At 44.6% G+C, this 15,192-nt stretch overlaps 1 protein-coding gene across 1 annotated transcript; it reads left to right on the top strand.

Moving 5' to 3' along the window:
- The first annotated feature begins 157 nt into the window (after positions 1–157).
- Positions 158–1,440, top strand: LOC116622283 (CENPB DNA-binding domain-containing protein 1-like). Its single transcript, XM_032388642.1, has one exon. It carries the CDS (start codon positions 959–961, stop codon positions 1,415–1,417), a length of 459 nt encoding a protein of 152 aa, XP_032244533.1. The 5' UTR covers positions 158–958; the 3' UTR covers positions 1,418–1,440.
- Positions 1,441–15,192: the final 13,752 nt, after the last annotated feature.

Here is a 15,192-nt window from a genome sequence, read left to right as displayed (position 1 = left end):
CAGGGATCCCAATGCGGGGCTCCATCCCAGGACTCCAGGATCATGACCTGAGCTGAAGGCAGACGCTTAACTGACTGAGCCACCCAGGCTCCCCTGTAATGTATTTTCTTTGTGCTTTTAATAACATTTTCTTTTTTTCCTACCTTTATTGTAAAAATACAGTGTATAATACATATAACATACAAAGTATGTGTTAATTGACGGCTTATGTTATCGGTAAAGCTTCCAGTCAACAGTAAGTTATTAGTAGTCAAAAGTTATAAGTGGATCTTCAGTTGCTTGGGGGGGGGTCCCCTAACTCTGTGTTGTTCAAAGGTCAGCTCTTACGTCTAGCAAAACAAACAAACAAAACAACACAAAGCAAAAACTGTGAGTTTTGATATCCTTAATTATATTGTTCAGGGTCTCTGCAAGCTCAGAGCCATGAAGATGCATTTCTTGTAACTGGACAGCTTCTTGTTTTCCTCCTTGGCGGCCTGAAAGCTCAGAGTTCAATTTTATGAACAGTTGTTATAAATTCCTGTACCCAGCCACAATGTTTTGAGGCACCCCCCCGCCCCCCGCAACCTGTTAATTTCTGATTTCTGCCTTTGGTCTGACATCAGCTTGTTGTGTATTGTGTTACCCTGGATCCTTCAGGAGGCGGGCTGAAGTCAGTGACTTAGAACAGTATGGCCATTGGGAGGCATTGTTATAAAGTGGTAGTGGGTTTTCAGAGGCTTGCCGCATTACTGAGGCTGAAGTTAATTTAGTCCATGGGGCCAGAATTCATCCAGTGGGAAGTGAGCTCTGTGGCCAAATGAGGGAGATTTATTAATGGTCTTTAACAGGATTATCCAAGCCTGTCTACATTCCCACCAGTAAATGTTTTCTCCCCATTTTACAGCAGGTCAGGGCCAGGGCAGCAGCGGCATTGGAATCAGCAGGCACAGGGCGGGAAAACACGTATTCTTTAGCTATGTCTGGAGAGAGGGATGCAGATGGAGCCTCCTCCGTTTCTGGCCAGAAGATCCCCCTGAAGAGGCCGCCCAGTGCCAGCCAGCGCCAGAGCACCGAGGGGGACCGCAAGGCTATCAACCTGCAGGTGAAGCTTGAGATGTTGTGGCGCTTCGAAGCCGGAGAGAAGCTTAGCAGAATCGGGAAGGTGTTGGGGCTGTCCACCTCCACTGTGGCTGCCATTTGTGACAACAAGGAGAAGATCCAAGCGAGTTCCCAGGCGGCCACCAGAGTGACGCGCAGCCGCAGCCTGGTGGTGGAGAACATGGAGCGGCTGCTAAGCGTGTGGATCGAGGACCAGAACCAGCGCAATGTGCCCATCAGTGTCATCCTCATCCAGGAGAAGCCTCGCAGCCTGTCTGAGGACCTCAAGTGGGAGCAGGGTGAGGGTACCCAATCGGAGACCTTCGGGGCTAGTTGAGGGTGGTTCACGTGGTTCAAGGCACGCCACAGCCTGCCTGGCCTTGGGGTGGGTGTCAAGGCTGTGGGCACAACTGTGGCAGCTGTGCGCAGGTGCCCCGCCCTTCTGTGGAGAGTGATCCAGCAGGGCGGGTACACACCCCGGCTGGTGTTCAACGTGGATGAGACTGGACTTTTCTGGAAGCGACTGCCTGCCAGGATGCTCCTTTCCCTGGAGGAGAAGTCAGCCCTGGGGTGCAAAGCTGCCCGAGACCTCCTGACGCTGCGGCTTGGTGGCAGTGCGGCTGGCGGCTTCAAGGTGAGGCCGCTGCTGTTGTTGCTGCTGCTCCTCGGAGAACCTGCATGCCCTCAAGGACTGCTCCAGGCCCAACCTGCCCGTGGTGTGGCGTTCACACAAGAGAGCCTGGGTGACCACGAGCATCCTCCAGGAGTGGTTTGTGCACTTCTGCCCAGCTGTGGAGAGGGACTGTGCCCGGTACGGCCTCCCGTACAAAGCCCTGCTCATCCTGGACCGTGCCCCTGGCCACCCTGGGAACCTGGATGACCTCTCGGACCACGTGCGTGTGCTGTACCTGCCCAAGAAAACCATGGCCCTCGTCCAGCCCATGAACCAGGGCGTTGTTGCCACCTTCAAGGCCTTCTACCCACGGACGGTCTTCCGCCTGTTGGCGTTGAGGGTGGGAGGTAGGGACCAGCAGTCAGTGGTCCTTGACTTCTGGCGAGACTACAGCATTCTTGACACCGCCTACAACATCTCTGAGTCCTGGGAGGAGGTCCCACCAGCTACCCTGAGTGGGGGGTGGAGGAAGCTGTGGCGCGAGGGCATCCAGCAGGATGCCAACAGGCTGCATGTAGCAACTCTCCCGCAGATCCTGCAGGACATCCTGGCACTGGCCCATGGTGTGGGTTGTAGAGAGGTGACCGAGGCAGATGTGTGGAGCTGCTGCAGAGCCCCGGGCGGGCTCTCCAATGAAGAGCCGATGGGACTGGAGAGGGGCATGCGGCTGCAGAGGAGGGTGAGGACGGCTCGCCCAGCTCACCGCCAGACACCGGGCCATGGCTTTGGCACACTGTGATGCTGGCCTGCAGATCATCAGTGACGGTGACCCCAACCTGGAGCGCAGCCTCAGAGTCTGCCGGGCCATAGACAACATAGTCAGCTGCTATCGGGAGGTTTTCAAGGAGAAGAGAGGCCCCAAGTAGTGGTGGTGGTGCTGGTGGCAGGGGCTTGGGAGCTCCAGGCACACAGGACTCTGTCAGGGAGAGGGCTTCCTCATGACTCCCTTTGTTCATGTTGAAGTTGCAATGGCCTGAATTTTTCCATTTCATTATATTAATTCTCCAAATGATTTTTATCAGCAAATAATTTCTTATCCCAAGTGAACTTCTCAAATACATGGTTTTAAAAGCCTTGATGAATTCTCAAGTGTGATTTGTGTGTGTGTGTGTCCTGGGCCCTTTGGAGGAAAGCGTACCAAGTTTCTTAATGGAAGTCTTTGACAAAGCCCGGCTCAGTGTGCAGCATGTCCAGCAGTGTTCCTGTGCTTGTGAGCTCTCCCTCTGTTTAGTGTGGGACTCTTGGAGCTGTGTGGACATTCAGTCAGGAGAGGGGTTTTGCTTGGTTTCTGGTCATCTCATCTCTCAGCTGGGCTTTAGGCCCTGCAGACAGAAAAGGCTGACCCCAGATGAGCCTCCAAAGAGACCCAGTGATATGGAGAATAGGTTTGGGTGGGAGGAGTGCCTGGCCACACACCTCCGCGCTCTGTTCCTCTGGGGCCTTGGGTGCTAATCGTCAACCTGTCCTGTTCTCTGGAATGGTGTTGGGTCCCCACTGACTGGCTAGGGAGAGAGGAGAGACTTCAACCCCTGGTGGGTGAGCTTGGGAGACAGCATACTCACCAGGCCTCCCAGCCCCTAGCAAGGGGCATCCTCATGGCTGCAGGTTTCTCTTGGCCAAAACTGGATGCTAATTCCTTTCTTCTCGTCTCCTCCCCTGCTCTCTCTGCCTTGCACCCCCTCTGTTTACTGGTTTCCATTTGACTTCTGCCATGCCCCTTTGACTTCTCCTTGTGGACACGGCTTATTCCAGACAGGGGTGGCATTTGGAGAAAGGCCCCGGATCCCACGAGGGAAGACTGGGGGCCACCCAGTGCCCTGCAGAAGGCAGCCTTCGGGGATGTGACCTGTTTGGGTAAGGATGTGGATTTTGGGGAGCAGGTTGGCCTTATTGCCGGACACATAGGCCTTCAGGTGAGTGGTCTGTTTCCAGCCATGGATTCCTGCTGCAGAAAGCCTTCACCTGAGCCTACCCTCTTTCCATAGGAGTGGGGAGAGGGAGGGCTAGCTTAGGGGATTGGTTATTGTTTAAATTTGACCTGAAGGTTTTGCTTTGGGGCCAAGATGCCCACACATCTCCCATCTGCCTTCTTTTTTTTTTTTTAATGTTTTATTTATTTATTCATGAGAGTCAGAGAGAGAGAGAGAGAGGCAGAGGCAGAGGGAGAAGCAGGCTCCCCGCCTAGCAGGGAGCCCGATGCGGGACTCGATCCCAGGACCCTGGGATCATGACCCGAGCCGAAGGCAGACGCTTAACCATCTGAGCCACCCAGGCGCCCCTCCCATCTGCCTTCTGTACACACCTGCGCACACCTGGCTGAGATATGCCCAGACTTGACCTCAAATTACATGCAGGAAATGAGTACTACCTGCTGGCTGGACCTCTTGCACCCGAGCAGGCAACTCTTCTGCCCTAGTGGTGGGGCCAGCTCTGGGATCTCCTGGGAGTGGCCACCGTGGGTGTATCTTGGGATCCCAGGGTCGCTGGTCAGCTTCTCCCATTTGGGTGCCTGCACCACTTGATGTAGAATCAGAGTCGGATCAGAGCCTGACTTTAAACACCCTTGGGGACATTAATCAGATAAGGGAAGAGTCACTTGTTATTAGTTGGCCATGGGGCATGTGGCCCATCTCCATTTAGGAGTCCAAGCCCGCTGGTCAGTGAGTGCCCAGCTGCCCTGGCAGGGGGACCTGGGTGAGTGTTTTCAGTAAACTGTACCTGCGCTAGTTTCCAGCCGGTACAGCTCCTCACCTTTGTCTCAGTTCCCAGCTGCATCCAGGGAGGATCTTGGGTGTGATGCCAAACAACAGTTTTATCACTGTTTTAACCTTTTACTGTCTAAAAAGAGAGAAGACAATTCCATGTATTTTGAGTGACAAGTACAGCGAGCTAGTCGAACAAGTGAAACATACCAAACCAGAAAAGAGGAATCTACCCTCTCTCTCTGCCAACTGAAGCGATTTCTCATTTGCCTTGGGAATGAGGAAATGCTGATTGTCCCCCTGTCAGAAGGCAACTCGAGCTTTTGCTACTATGTCAAAAATGATCACATGTAGGATGTGCTGCATGAGCCCATGTTAGCATTGTGCAGGGAGCCTAGGATGCTGGCAGAGCTGAAGAGATACAAGAATGTGACGCAGGAAGCCATACTCCTGTGCTTGAAGCTGTGCAAACCCTGCCAGCGTTAAGTTGCATCCTGTGGAGAAAGGTATGTTGTTGAAGACTGATGTTTGTGGAGACGAGGAGCTGGTGCCAGGTGGACCGTATTGACATGCAGTCTCAGGCTGATGGACCATTCAAATTCATCATGGTCTACCGGGGTCACACCCCCAAATTTGTCTAGTAGAAGCCTCTGGCCAGCAAAAGTGCTATGGACGTGGCCAGATGTCTGCTAGGTATATTCTGTATCTTTTTTTTTTTTTTTTTAAGATTTTATTTACTTTAGAGAGAGCATGTGAGACAGGGGAGGGGCAGAGGGGGAGAGAGAGAGAGAGAAGCAGACTTCCCGCTGAGCGCGGAGCCCTATGCAGGGCTCAATCTCACAGCCCTGAGATCATGACCTGAACTGAAACCAAGAGCAGATGCTTAACCAATGAGCCACCCAGGCACCCCACATCTTCTGCATCTTTGGGGCCCTTTCTAGTCTCTAGTGTGAAATGGAAGATACTTTGCAAATGAGATAAATGGTGTGTTGAAATGCACGTGGAGTGGCTTACTGATTGTGACCAGGAAGCAACATCTGAGCCAGAGCCCAGGCAGCGTGGAGCAGGGCCACCAAGACATCCAGAACTTTGTGACTTGGTAGAGGGGACCAGCGCATGGACCTTGGGGCTGCACTTTGTCCAAATGATGAAGAACAGAATTTTGTTATTTTAGTTATTTTTTTGTTTTTAAAGATTTTATTATTTTTATTTTTTAAAGATTTTATTTATTTGACAGAGAGAGCAAGAGAGAAGCAGAGGGAGAGGGAGAAGCAGACTCCCTGCTGGGCAGGGAGCCTGACGCGGGGCTCGATCCCCGGACCCTTGGATAATGACCTGAGCTGAAGGCAGTTGCTTAACCAAATGAGCCACCCAGGTATCCCTAGTGTTTGGTTTCTACCTTCTTGCTTTTCAAAAATATCTGTTGGTATTCCAAGAAATGATTGGAAAATGCTAACTCAGGCAAAGGTTTTCTTTTTTTGGTTGTTTAAATTTTTATTTAAATTCCAGTTAGTTAGGAGTGCCTGGGTGTCTCAGTCAGTTGAGTGTCCAACTCTTGATTTCTGCTCAGGTCATGATCTCGGGGTCGTGAGACCCAGCCCACTCTGCGCTGAGTGTGGAGCCTGCTTAAGATTCTCTCTCTCCTTCTCCCTCTGACCCTTGCCTCCCATCCTCCTGAATCACTGAATTCTACTCCAGAAACCAATAATGCTCTGTATGTTAACTACCTAAAATTTAAATAATAAAAAAGCCATAACTTAAAAATACATAGGAAGCCAATAAACATCTTTACTAAACATGACACTTTGATTGACCTAAATAAAACTAAATCTAAACTTCAAAAAATAATAAATTCCAGTTAGTTAACATACAGTGTAATATTAGTTATTAATTTCAGGTGTACAATATAGTGATTCAGTACTTCCATACAATGCCCGGGGCTCATCACAGGTGCACTTCTTAATCCCCAATCATCAGTTTGTTCTGTATGGTTAAGAGTCTGGTATTTGGATTACCTCTCTCTCTTTTCTCCCCCCTTGCTCATTTGTTTTGTTTCTTAAATTGCACATATGAGTGAAATCATATGGTATTTGTCTTTCTCTGACTGACTTAATTCACTTAGCATAATACTCTCTAGCTCCATCCATGTCCTTGAAAATGGCAAGATTTCATTCTTTTTTTTTTTTTTTTTTAAGATTTTATTTATTTGACACAGAGAGAGACAGTGAGAGAGGGAACACAAGCAGGGGGAGTGAGAGAGGGAGAAGCAGATTCCTGGCTGAGCAGGGAGCCTGATGCGGGGCTCGATCCCAGGACCCTGGGATCATGACCTGAGCTGAAGGCAGACACTTAATGACTGAGGCACCCAGGTGCCCTGAGATTTCATTCTTTTTAATGGCTGAGTAATATTACATTGTATTTAGATACCATATCTTCTTTATCCATTCATCTGTTGATGGACATCTGGGCGGTTTCCATAATTTGGCTATTGCAGATAATGCTAAAATAAACATCAGGGTGCATGTATCCCTTTGGATTGGTATTTTTGTATTCTTTGGGTAAATACCTAGTAGTGCAATTGCTGAATCTTAGGGTAGCTCTATTTTTAACTTTCTGAGGAACCTCCATATGTTTTCCAGAGTGGGTTCCTATTGGAGCACAATGTTGTATCAGCCCAAACAAATATTAGACTATACCTGAAAACCTTTTCTTTCCCTGGAATATTAGACTATACCTGAAAACCTTTTCTTCCCCTGGAGCTCAATTGGTTGAGCAACTGACTTTTTTTTTTAAGATTTATTTGAGAGAGAGAGCACGCCCGGGAGGGGCAGAGGGAGAGGGAGAGAGAGAGAGAGAGAGAGAGAGAGAGAGAGAAAGCTAAGCAGACTCCCTGATGAGCACGGAGCCCAACACAAGGCTCCATCTCATGAGCCTGAGATCAAGATCTGAGCCAAAATCAAGAGTCAGATGCTTATCTAACTGTGCCACCCAGGCACCCTGAGCAAATGACATTAAATCATTAATCAGAGAGTGGGGAGACTGGGCTGCTGCCCCCAAAGCCATTGGATATTCCTTTTTCAAAAGCAAAAGGTCTAGGTTACAGGGAGGGAGATATTGGCTCCTGTGAATCAGGCTCTAGTTGGGGCTTGGGCCCTGGGATTGGGAAAAGGGAATGGGGCAGACTTTATAAGCATATGCTAGGTATCCGATAGTCCTGTAGAATTTAGTGAAGAAACCTCATACGGTTTTTAATTTTTATATAAACTAACTCAGACCCAAGCTACAAGGTTGGAATTTTGGTTGTTGGGTTGGGTTTTTTTTTTTTTTTTTTAAGTACCTCGCCTGTATAATTGCATCTGAATTCCTTCCTCTCCCCGCACCACCCACCTCCCTCCCCCCATGTTTTTATTTTGGGTTGGTTTACACTTGTACATATTCAATTTCCAGTTTTTCCTTTTTATAGTCTTCTCCCTTCACCTCCAGGACCTCCCCCTTTTTAAAAAACAAATTGCTGACAAGTGTGAATGCCGTGAAGACTTTATTTTGTGTTGTGTGTATCCTGTACAGCAAGGTTGGTGCTTCGTAACAACGGATGAAATGATTCCCTTTTTTAAAGCGCCCCCTCTCTCTCCACCCCCAGCGCTCTGTCCTTGGCATGTTTTGTATCAGCGATCATTCTGAACTATACATAATTTATGTTGCAAGAGGCAAAGGGCAAGTTTTGGATTTTGCTTCTTTCAAGTTTGTTTTTAAATGACAAATTAAAAAAGAACATTTTAAATACAAAAAAAACCCCACCTCTCTGCTCTTTTTCTTTCTCAGATGGATAGATAAAATCTTTTTAAAAAACGGAAGTGCAGGGATGGGAAAGCATTTATTTTTTTATTTTATTTTTTTAAAAAATATTTTATTTATTTATTTGACACAGAGAGAGAGATAGCAAGAGCAGGAGCACAAGCGGGGGGAGTGGGAGAGGGAGAAGCAGGCTTCCCACCAAGCAGGGAGCCCGATGTGAGGCTCGATGTGGGGCTCCATCCCAGGACACTGGGATCATGACCTGAGCCAAAGGCAGATGCTTAATGACTGAGCCACCCAGGTGCCCCGATGGGAAAGCATTTAACATGCAAGTGGAAGTAAAAAGAAAGCTGGGGTAGCAATACTTCTATCAGACAAAAAAAGACTATTGGTAAAGTACTTCTATCAGACAAAAAAGACATTTATTTATTTATTTATTTATTTATTTATTGGTAAAGTAGGTCCCAATGTGGGCCTTGAACTCATGACCCTGAGATCAAGACCTGAGCTAAAATCAAGAGTTGGCACTTAACCCACTGAGCCACCCAGGCACCCCTAAACAAAATAGACTTTAAAAAAAGACTGTAGTCTCTTCAATAAATGGTGCTGGGAAAATTGGACAGCCACATGCAGAAAAATGAAGCTCGACCATTCTCTAACACCATACACAAAGATAAACTCAAAATGGATGAAAGACCTCAATGTGAGACAGGAATCTATCAAAATCCTAGAGGAGAACATAGGCAGTAACCTCTTTGACATCAGCCAAAGCAACTTCTTTCAAGATACATCTCCAAAGGCTAGTGAAACGAAAGCAAAAATGAACTTTTGGGACTTCATCAAGATAAAAAGCTTCTACACAGCAAAGGAAACAGTCAACAAAACAAAGAGGCAACCCACAGAATGGGAGAAGATATTTGCAAATGACACTACTGATAAAGGGCTGGTATCCAAGATCTATAAAGAACTTCTCAAACTCAACTCCCAAAAGACAAATAATCAACTCAAAAAATGGGCAGAAGACAGGAACAGACACTTTTCCGAAGAAGACATAAAATGACTAACAGACACATGAAAAAATGTTCATCATCATTAACCCATCAGGGAAATTCAAATCAAAACCATATTGAGATACCACCTTACACCAGTTAGAATGGCAAAAATTGACAAGGCAAGAAACAACAAATGTTGGAGAGGTTGTGGAGAAAGGGGAACCCTCTTACACTGTTGGTGGGAATGCAAGTTGGTACAGCCACTTTGGAAAACAGTGTGGAGGTGCCTAAAAAAATTAAAAGTAGAGGGGCGCCTGGGTGGCTCAGTCATTAAGCGTCTGCCTTCGGCTCAGGTCATGATCCCAGGGTCCTGAGATCGAGCCCCGCATTGGGCTCCCTGCTCAGCGGGAAGCCTGCTTCTCCCTCTCCCACTCCCCCTGCTTGTGTTCCCTCTCTCACTGTGTCTCTCTCTGTCAAATAAATAAATAAAATCTTTAAAAAAATTAAAAATAGAGCTACCCTATGACCCAGCAATTGCACTAGTGGGTATTTACCCCAAAGACACAGATGTAGTGAAAAGAAGGGCCATATGCACTCCAATGTTCATAGCAGCAGTGTCCGCAATAGCCAAACTGTGGAAAGAGCCAAGATGCCCTTCAATAGACGAATGGATAAAGAAGATGTGGTCCCTATATACAATGGAATACTACTCAGCCTTCAGAAAGGATGAATACCCAACTTTTGCATCAACATGGATGGGACTGGAGGAGATTATGCTAAGTGAAATAAGTCAAGCAGAGAAAGTCAATTATCATATGATTTTACTTATTTGTGGAACATAAGGAATAGCATGGAGGACATTAGGAGAAGGAAGGGAAAAATGAAGGGGGGAAATCGGAGGGAGAGATGAACCATGAGAGACTATGGACTCTGAGAAACAATCTGAGGCTTTTAGAGGGGAGGGGGGTGGGGGAATGGGTTAGCCTGGTGATGGGTATTAAGGAGGGCACATACAGCATGGAGCACTGGGTGTTATATGAAAACAATGAATCGTGGATCACTACATAAAAAACTAATGATGTGTTGTATGATGACTAACATAACATAAAAAAAAAAAAAAGAATAGGCACTTCCTTAACTTACTTAATACCAGGTTAGTGACTGAAGGGGCCAATGATACTATAAATAAAGTGGCACAGCTGGGATTACTTCTTTTTTTTTTTATTTATTTTTATTTTTTTAAAAATAAAATAGACGCTTAACAACTGAGCCACCCAGGCGCCCCAGCTGGGATTACTTCTTAAGATAGAACTGCATGATTCCTTCTAATTCTCTTTTTCTTTATGAAGTGGAGATAATTCTGGAAGTTCTCAAAAAATAAACACACCTCTAAGTTCCTTAAAAAAAAAAAAAAAAGACTAACATGAGACAAAGAAGGGCACTATATAATCATAAAGGGAACAGTCCAACAAGAATATATAATTGCAGGGGCGCCTGGATGGCTCAGTTGTTAAGCGTCTGCCTTTGACTCAGGTCATGATCCCAGGTTCCTGGGATCGAGCCCCTCATTGGGCTCCTTGCTCCGTGGGAAGCCTGCTTCTCCCTCTCCCACTCCCACTCCCCTTGCTTGTGTTCCCTCTCTCACTGTGTCGCTCTCTCTCAAATAAATAAAATCTTTTTTAAAAAAGAATATGTAACAATTGCAAATATTTATGCACCCAACATGGGAGCACCCAGATACGTAAAGCAGATAATAACAAACATAAAGGAAGTAAGCAATAGTAATATGGTAATAGTAGGTGACTTTAACACCCCAGTTATAGCAATGGATAGATCATACAAACAAAATCAACAAGGAAACAGTGGCTTTGACACATAGGTACAGATGGATCTAACATATATTCAGAACACTGCATCCTGAAACAGTGGAATACACAATTGTTTCAACTGCACATGGAACACTCTCCAGAATAGATCACGTTAGGCCTCAAAACAAGTCTCAAGAAATTAAAAAAGACTGAAGTCATAGCATGCATCTTTTCTGATCACAACACTATGAAAGTAGAAAACAACCACAAGAAAAAATCCAGGAAGAACACAAATACATGGAGGTTAAGGAACATGCTACTGAACAATGAATGGGTCAACCAAGAAATCAAAGAGGAAATAAAAAATATATGAGGACAAATGAAAATGAAAATGAAAACACAACAGTCCCAAATCTTTGGGATGCAGTAGAGCTGTCCTAAGAGGGAATTTTATAGCAAATACAGGCCTACCTCAAGAAGCAAGAAAAAATCTCAAATAAACAACCTAACCTTACACCTAAAGGAGCAAGAAAAAGAATAACAAAACCCCAATCTGGTAGAAGGAAGGAAATAATAAAGATTAGAGCAGAAATAAATAGAAACTAAAAAAGAATAGAACAGATCAATTAAACCAGGAGCTGGTTCTTTGAAAAGATAAAAAAAATTGATAAACCTCTAGTCAGACTCATCCAAAGAAAGGGGGGGGGTCTCAAATAAACAAAATCAGAGAGGAGAAATAGCAACCAACACCACAGAAATACAAAGGATTATAAAAGAATATTATGAAAAATTACATGCCAACAAATTGGACAACCTAGAAGAAATGGATAAGTTTCTAGAAACATATAACCTCCCAAAACTGAATCAGGAAGAAGTAGAAAATTCAAACAGACTTATTACCAGCAAGAAATTGAATCAGTAACAGCAATAATAATAATAAAAAAAACTCCCAACAAACAAAATTCCAGGACCAGATGGCTTCACAGGTGAATTCTACCAAACATTTAAAGAAGAGTTAATACCTATTATTCTCAAAGTACTTCAAAAAATAGGAGAGGAAGGAAAGCTTCCAAATTCATTCTACAAGGCCAGACTTACTCTGGTACTAAAGGCAGTTAAAGACACTACAGAGAGAGAGAACAACAGGCCAATATTTCTGATGAACATAGATGCAAAAATCCTCAACAAAATATTAGCAAACCAAATCCAACAATACCTTAAATCATTCACCATTATCAAGAGGGATTTATTCCTGGGATGCAAGAGTAGTTCAATATTTGCAAATCAATTAACATGATACATCACATCAAGAGAAAGGATAAAAACCATTTGATCATATCAATAGATGCAGAAAAAGCATTTGACAAAGCACAACATCCATTCATGATTAAAAAAAAAAAAAACCCTCAACAAAGTAGGTTTAGAAGGAATATACCTCAACATAATAAAGGCCATATATGAAAAACCCCACAGCTAATATACTCAATGGTGAAAAACTGAGAGCCTTTCCCCTAACATCAGGAACAAGTCAAGGATGTCCATCATCACTTTTAGCCAATACAGTACTGGAAGTCCTAGCAATCAGACAAGAAAAAGAAATAAAAGGTATCCAAACTGATAAGGAAGAAGTAAAACTTTCACTATTTGCAAATGACATGATACTATATATAGAAAACCCTAAAGACTCCACCAAAAAACTACTAGAACTGATAAATGAATTCCATAAAGGTTGCAGGATACAAAAGCAATATACAGAATCTTGTTGCATTTCTATACACTAATAATGAAAACGCAAAAAGAGAAATTAAGAAAACAGTCCCACTTACAATTACATTAAAAATAATAACATACCTAGGAATAAACTTTTTTTTTTTTTTTTTTTTTAAAGATTTTATTTATTTATTTGAGAGAGAGAGAATGAGAGAGAGAGCACATGAGAGGGGGGAGGGTCAGAGGGAGGAGCAGACTCCCTGCAGAGCAGGGAGCCCGATGCGGGACTCGATCCCGGGACTCCAGGATCATGACCTGAGCCGAAGGCAGTCGCTTAACCAACTGAGCCACCCAGGCGCCCCTGCCTAGGAATAAACTTAAAGAAGTGAAAGACCTGTAGTCTGAAAACTATAAAGCACTGATGAAAGAAATTGAAGATGACACAAACAAATGGAAAGATATTCCATGCTCATGGATCGGGAGAACAAATACTGTTAAAATGTCCATACTACCCAAATAAAAGATTTAATTCAATCCCTATCAAAATACCAACAACATTTTTCACAGAACTAGAACAAATAATCCTGAATGTTGTATGGAGCCACAAAAGATCCCAAATAGCTAAAGCAATCTAGAAAAAGAACAAGCCACATGCAGAAGAATGAAACTGGACCATTTCCTTACACCATACACAAATAGACTCAAAATGGATGAAAGACCTAAATGTGAGACAGGAATCCATCAAAATCCTTGAGGAGAACACAGGCAGCACCTCTGTGACCTCGGCCACAGCAATGTCTTGCTAGGTACATCTCCAGAGGCAAGGGAAACAAAGGCAAAAATGAACTATTGGGACTTCATCAAGATAAAAAGCTTTTGCACAGCAAAAGAAACAGTCAACAAAACCAAAAGACAACTGATAGAATGGGAGAAGATATTTGCAGATGTCTTATCACATAAAGCGCTAGTATTCAAATTCTATAAAGAACTTACCAAACTCAACACCCAAAGAACAAATAATCCAATCAAGAAATGGGCAGAAGGCGGGCGCCTGGGTGGCTCAGTCGTTAAGCGTCTGCCTTCGGCTCAGGTCATGATCCCAGGGTCCTGGGATCGAGTCCCACATCGGGCTCCCTGCTCGGCGGGAAGCCTGCTTCTCCCTCTCCCACTCCCCCTGCTTGTGTTCCTGCTCTCGCTATCTCTCTCTCTGTCAAATAAATAAATAAAATCTTTAAAAAAAAAAAAAAAAAAAAGAAATGGGCAGAAGGCATGAACAGAAATTTCTCCAAGGAAGACATCCAAATGGGCAACAGACACATGAAAAAGTGCTCAACATTGCTCGGCACCAGGGAAATCCAAATCAAAACCTCAATGAGATACGACCTCACACCAGTCAGAATGGCTAAAATTAACAAGTCAGGAAATGACAGATGTTGGCGAGGATGTGGAGAAAGGGGAACCCTCTTACACTCTTGGTGGGAATGCAAGCTGGTGCAGCCACTCTGGAAAACAGTATGGAGATTCCTCAAAAAGTTGAAAATAGAACTACCCTATGACCCAACAATTGCACTACTGAGTATTCACCCCAACGATAAAAAGGTAGTGATCTGAAGGGGCACCTGCACTCCAATGTTTATAAGCAGCAATGTCCACAATAGCCAAACTATGGAAAGAGCCCAGATGTCCTTCGACAGATGAATGGATAGAGAAGATGTATATGAAATCTTGCCATTTGCAATGACATGGATGGAACTAGAGGGTGTAATGCTAAGTGAAATAAGTCAATCAGAGAAAGACAATTGTCATATGATCTCACTCATATGTGGAATTTGAGAAACAAGGCAGAGGATCATAGGGGAAGAGAGGAAAAATAAAACAAGATGAAATCAGAGAGGGAGACAAACCATAAGAGACTCTTTTTTTTTTTTTAAGATTTTATTTTTGAGTAATCTCTACAGCCAATGCGGGGCTCGAACTCATAGGACACAAACTGAGGGTTGCTGGAGGGGACGAGGGTGGGGGGATGGGGTAACTGGGTGATGGCCATTAAGGAGGGCACGTGATGTAATGAGCACTGGGTATTATATAAGACTGATGAATCACTGACCTCTACCTCTGAAACTAATAATAATTAAAAAAAAGAAAAAGAAGAATAAAACTGTAGGTATCACAATTCCAGAATTCAAGAAATACTACAGGGTGCCTGGGTGGCTCAGTTGGTTAAGCGACTGCCTTCGGCTCAGGTCATGATCCTGGAGTCCCTGGATCGAGTCCCGCATCGGGCTCCCTGCTCGGCAGGGAGTCTGCTTCTCCCTCTGACCCTCCCCCCTCTCATGTGCTTGCTCTCTCTCATTCTCTCTCTCTCAAATAAATAAATAAAAAAATCTTAAAAAAAAATACTACAAAGCTGTACTAATCAAAAGAGTATGGTA

Source organism: Phoca vitulina, unplaced genomic scaffold (assembly GCF_004348235.1).
Source record: "Phoca vitulina isolate PV1807 unplaced genomic scaffold, GSC_HSeal_1.0 scaffold52, whole genome shotgun sequence".
Lineage (NCBI taxonomy): Eukaryota > Metazoa > Chordata > Mammalia > Carnivora > Phocidae > Phoca > Phoca vitulina.
The sequence above is the reverse complement of the archived record's forward strand: the minus strand, read 5'-3'. Positions and strand labels throughout refer to the sequence as shown.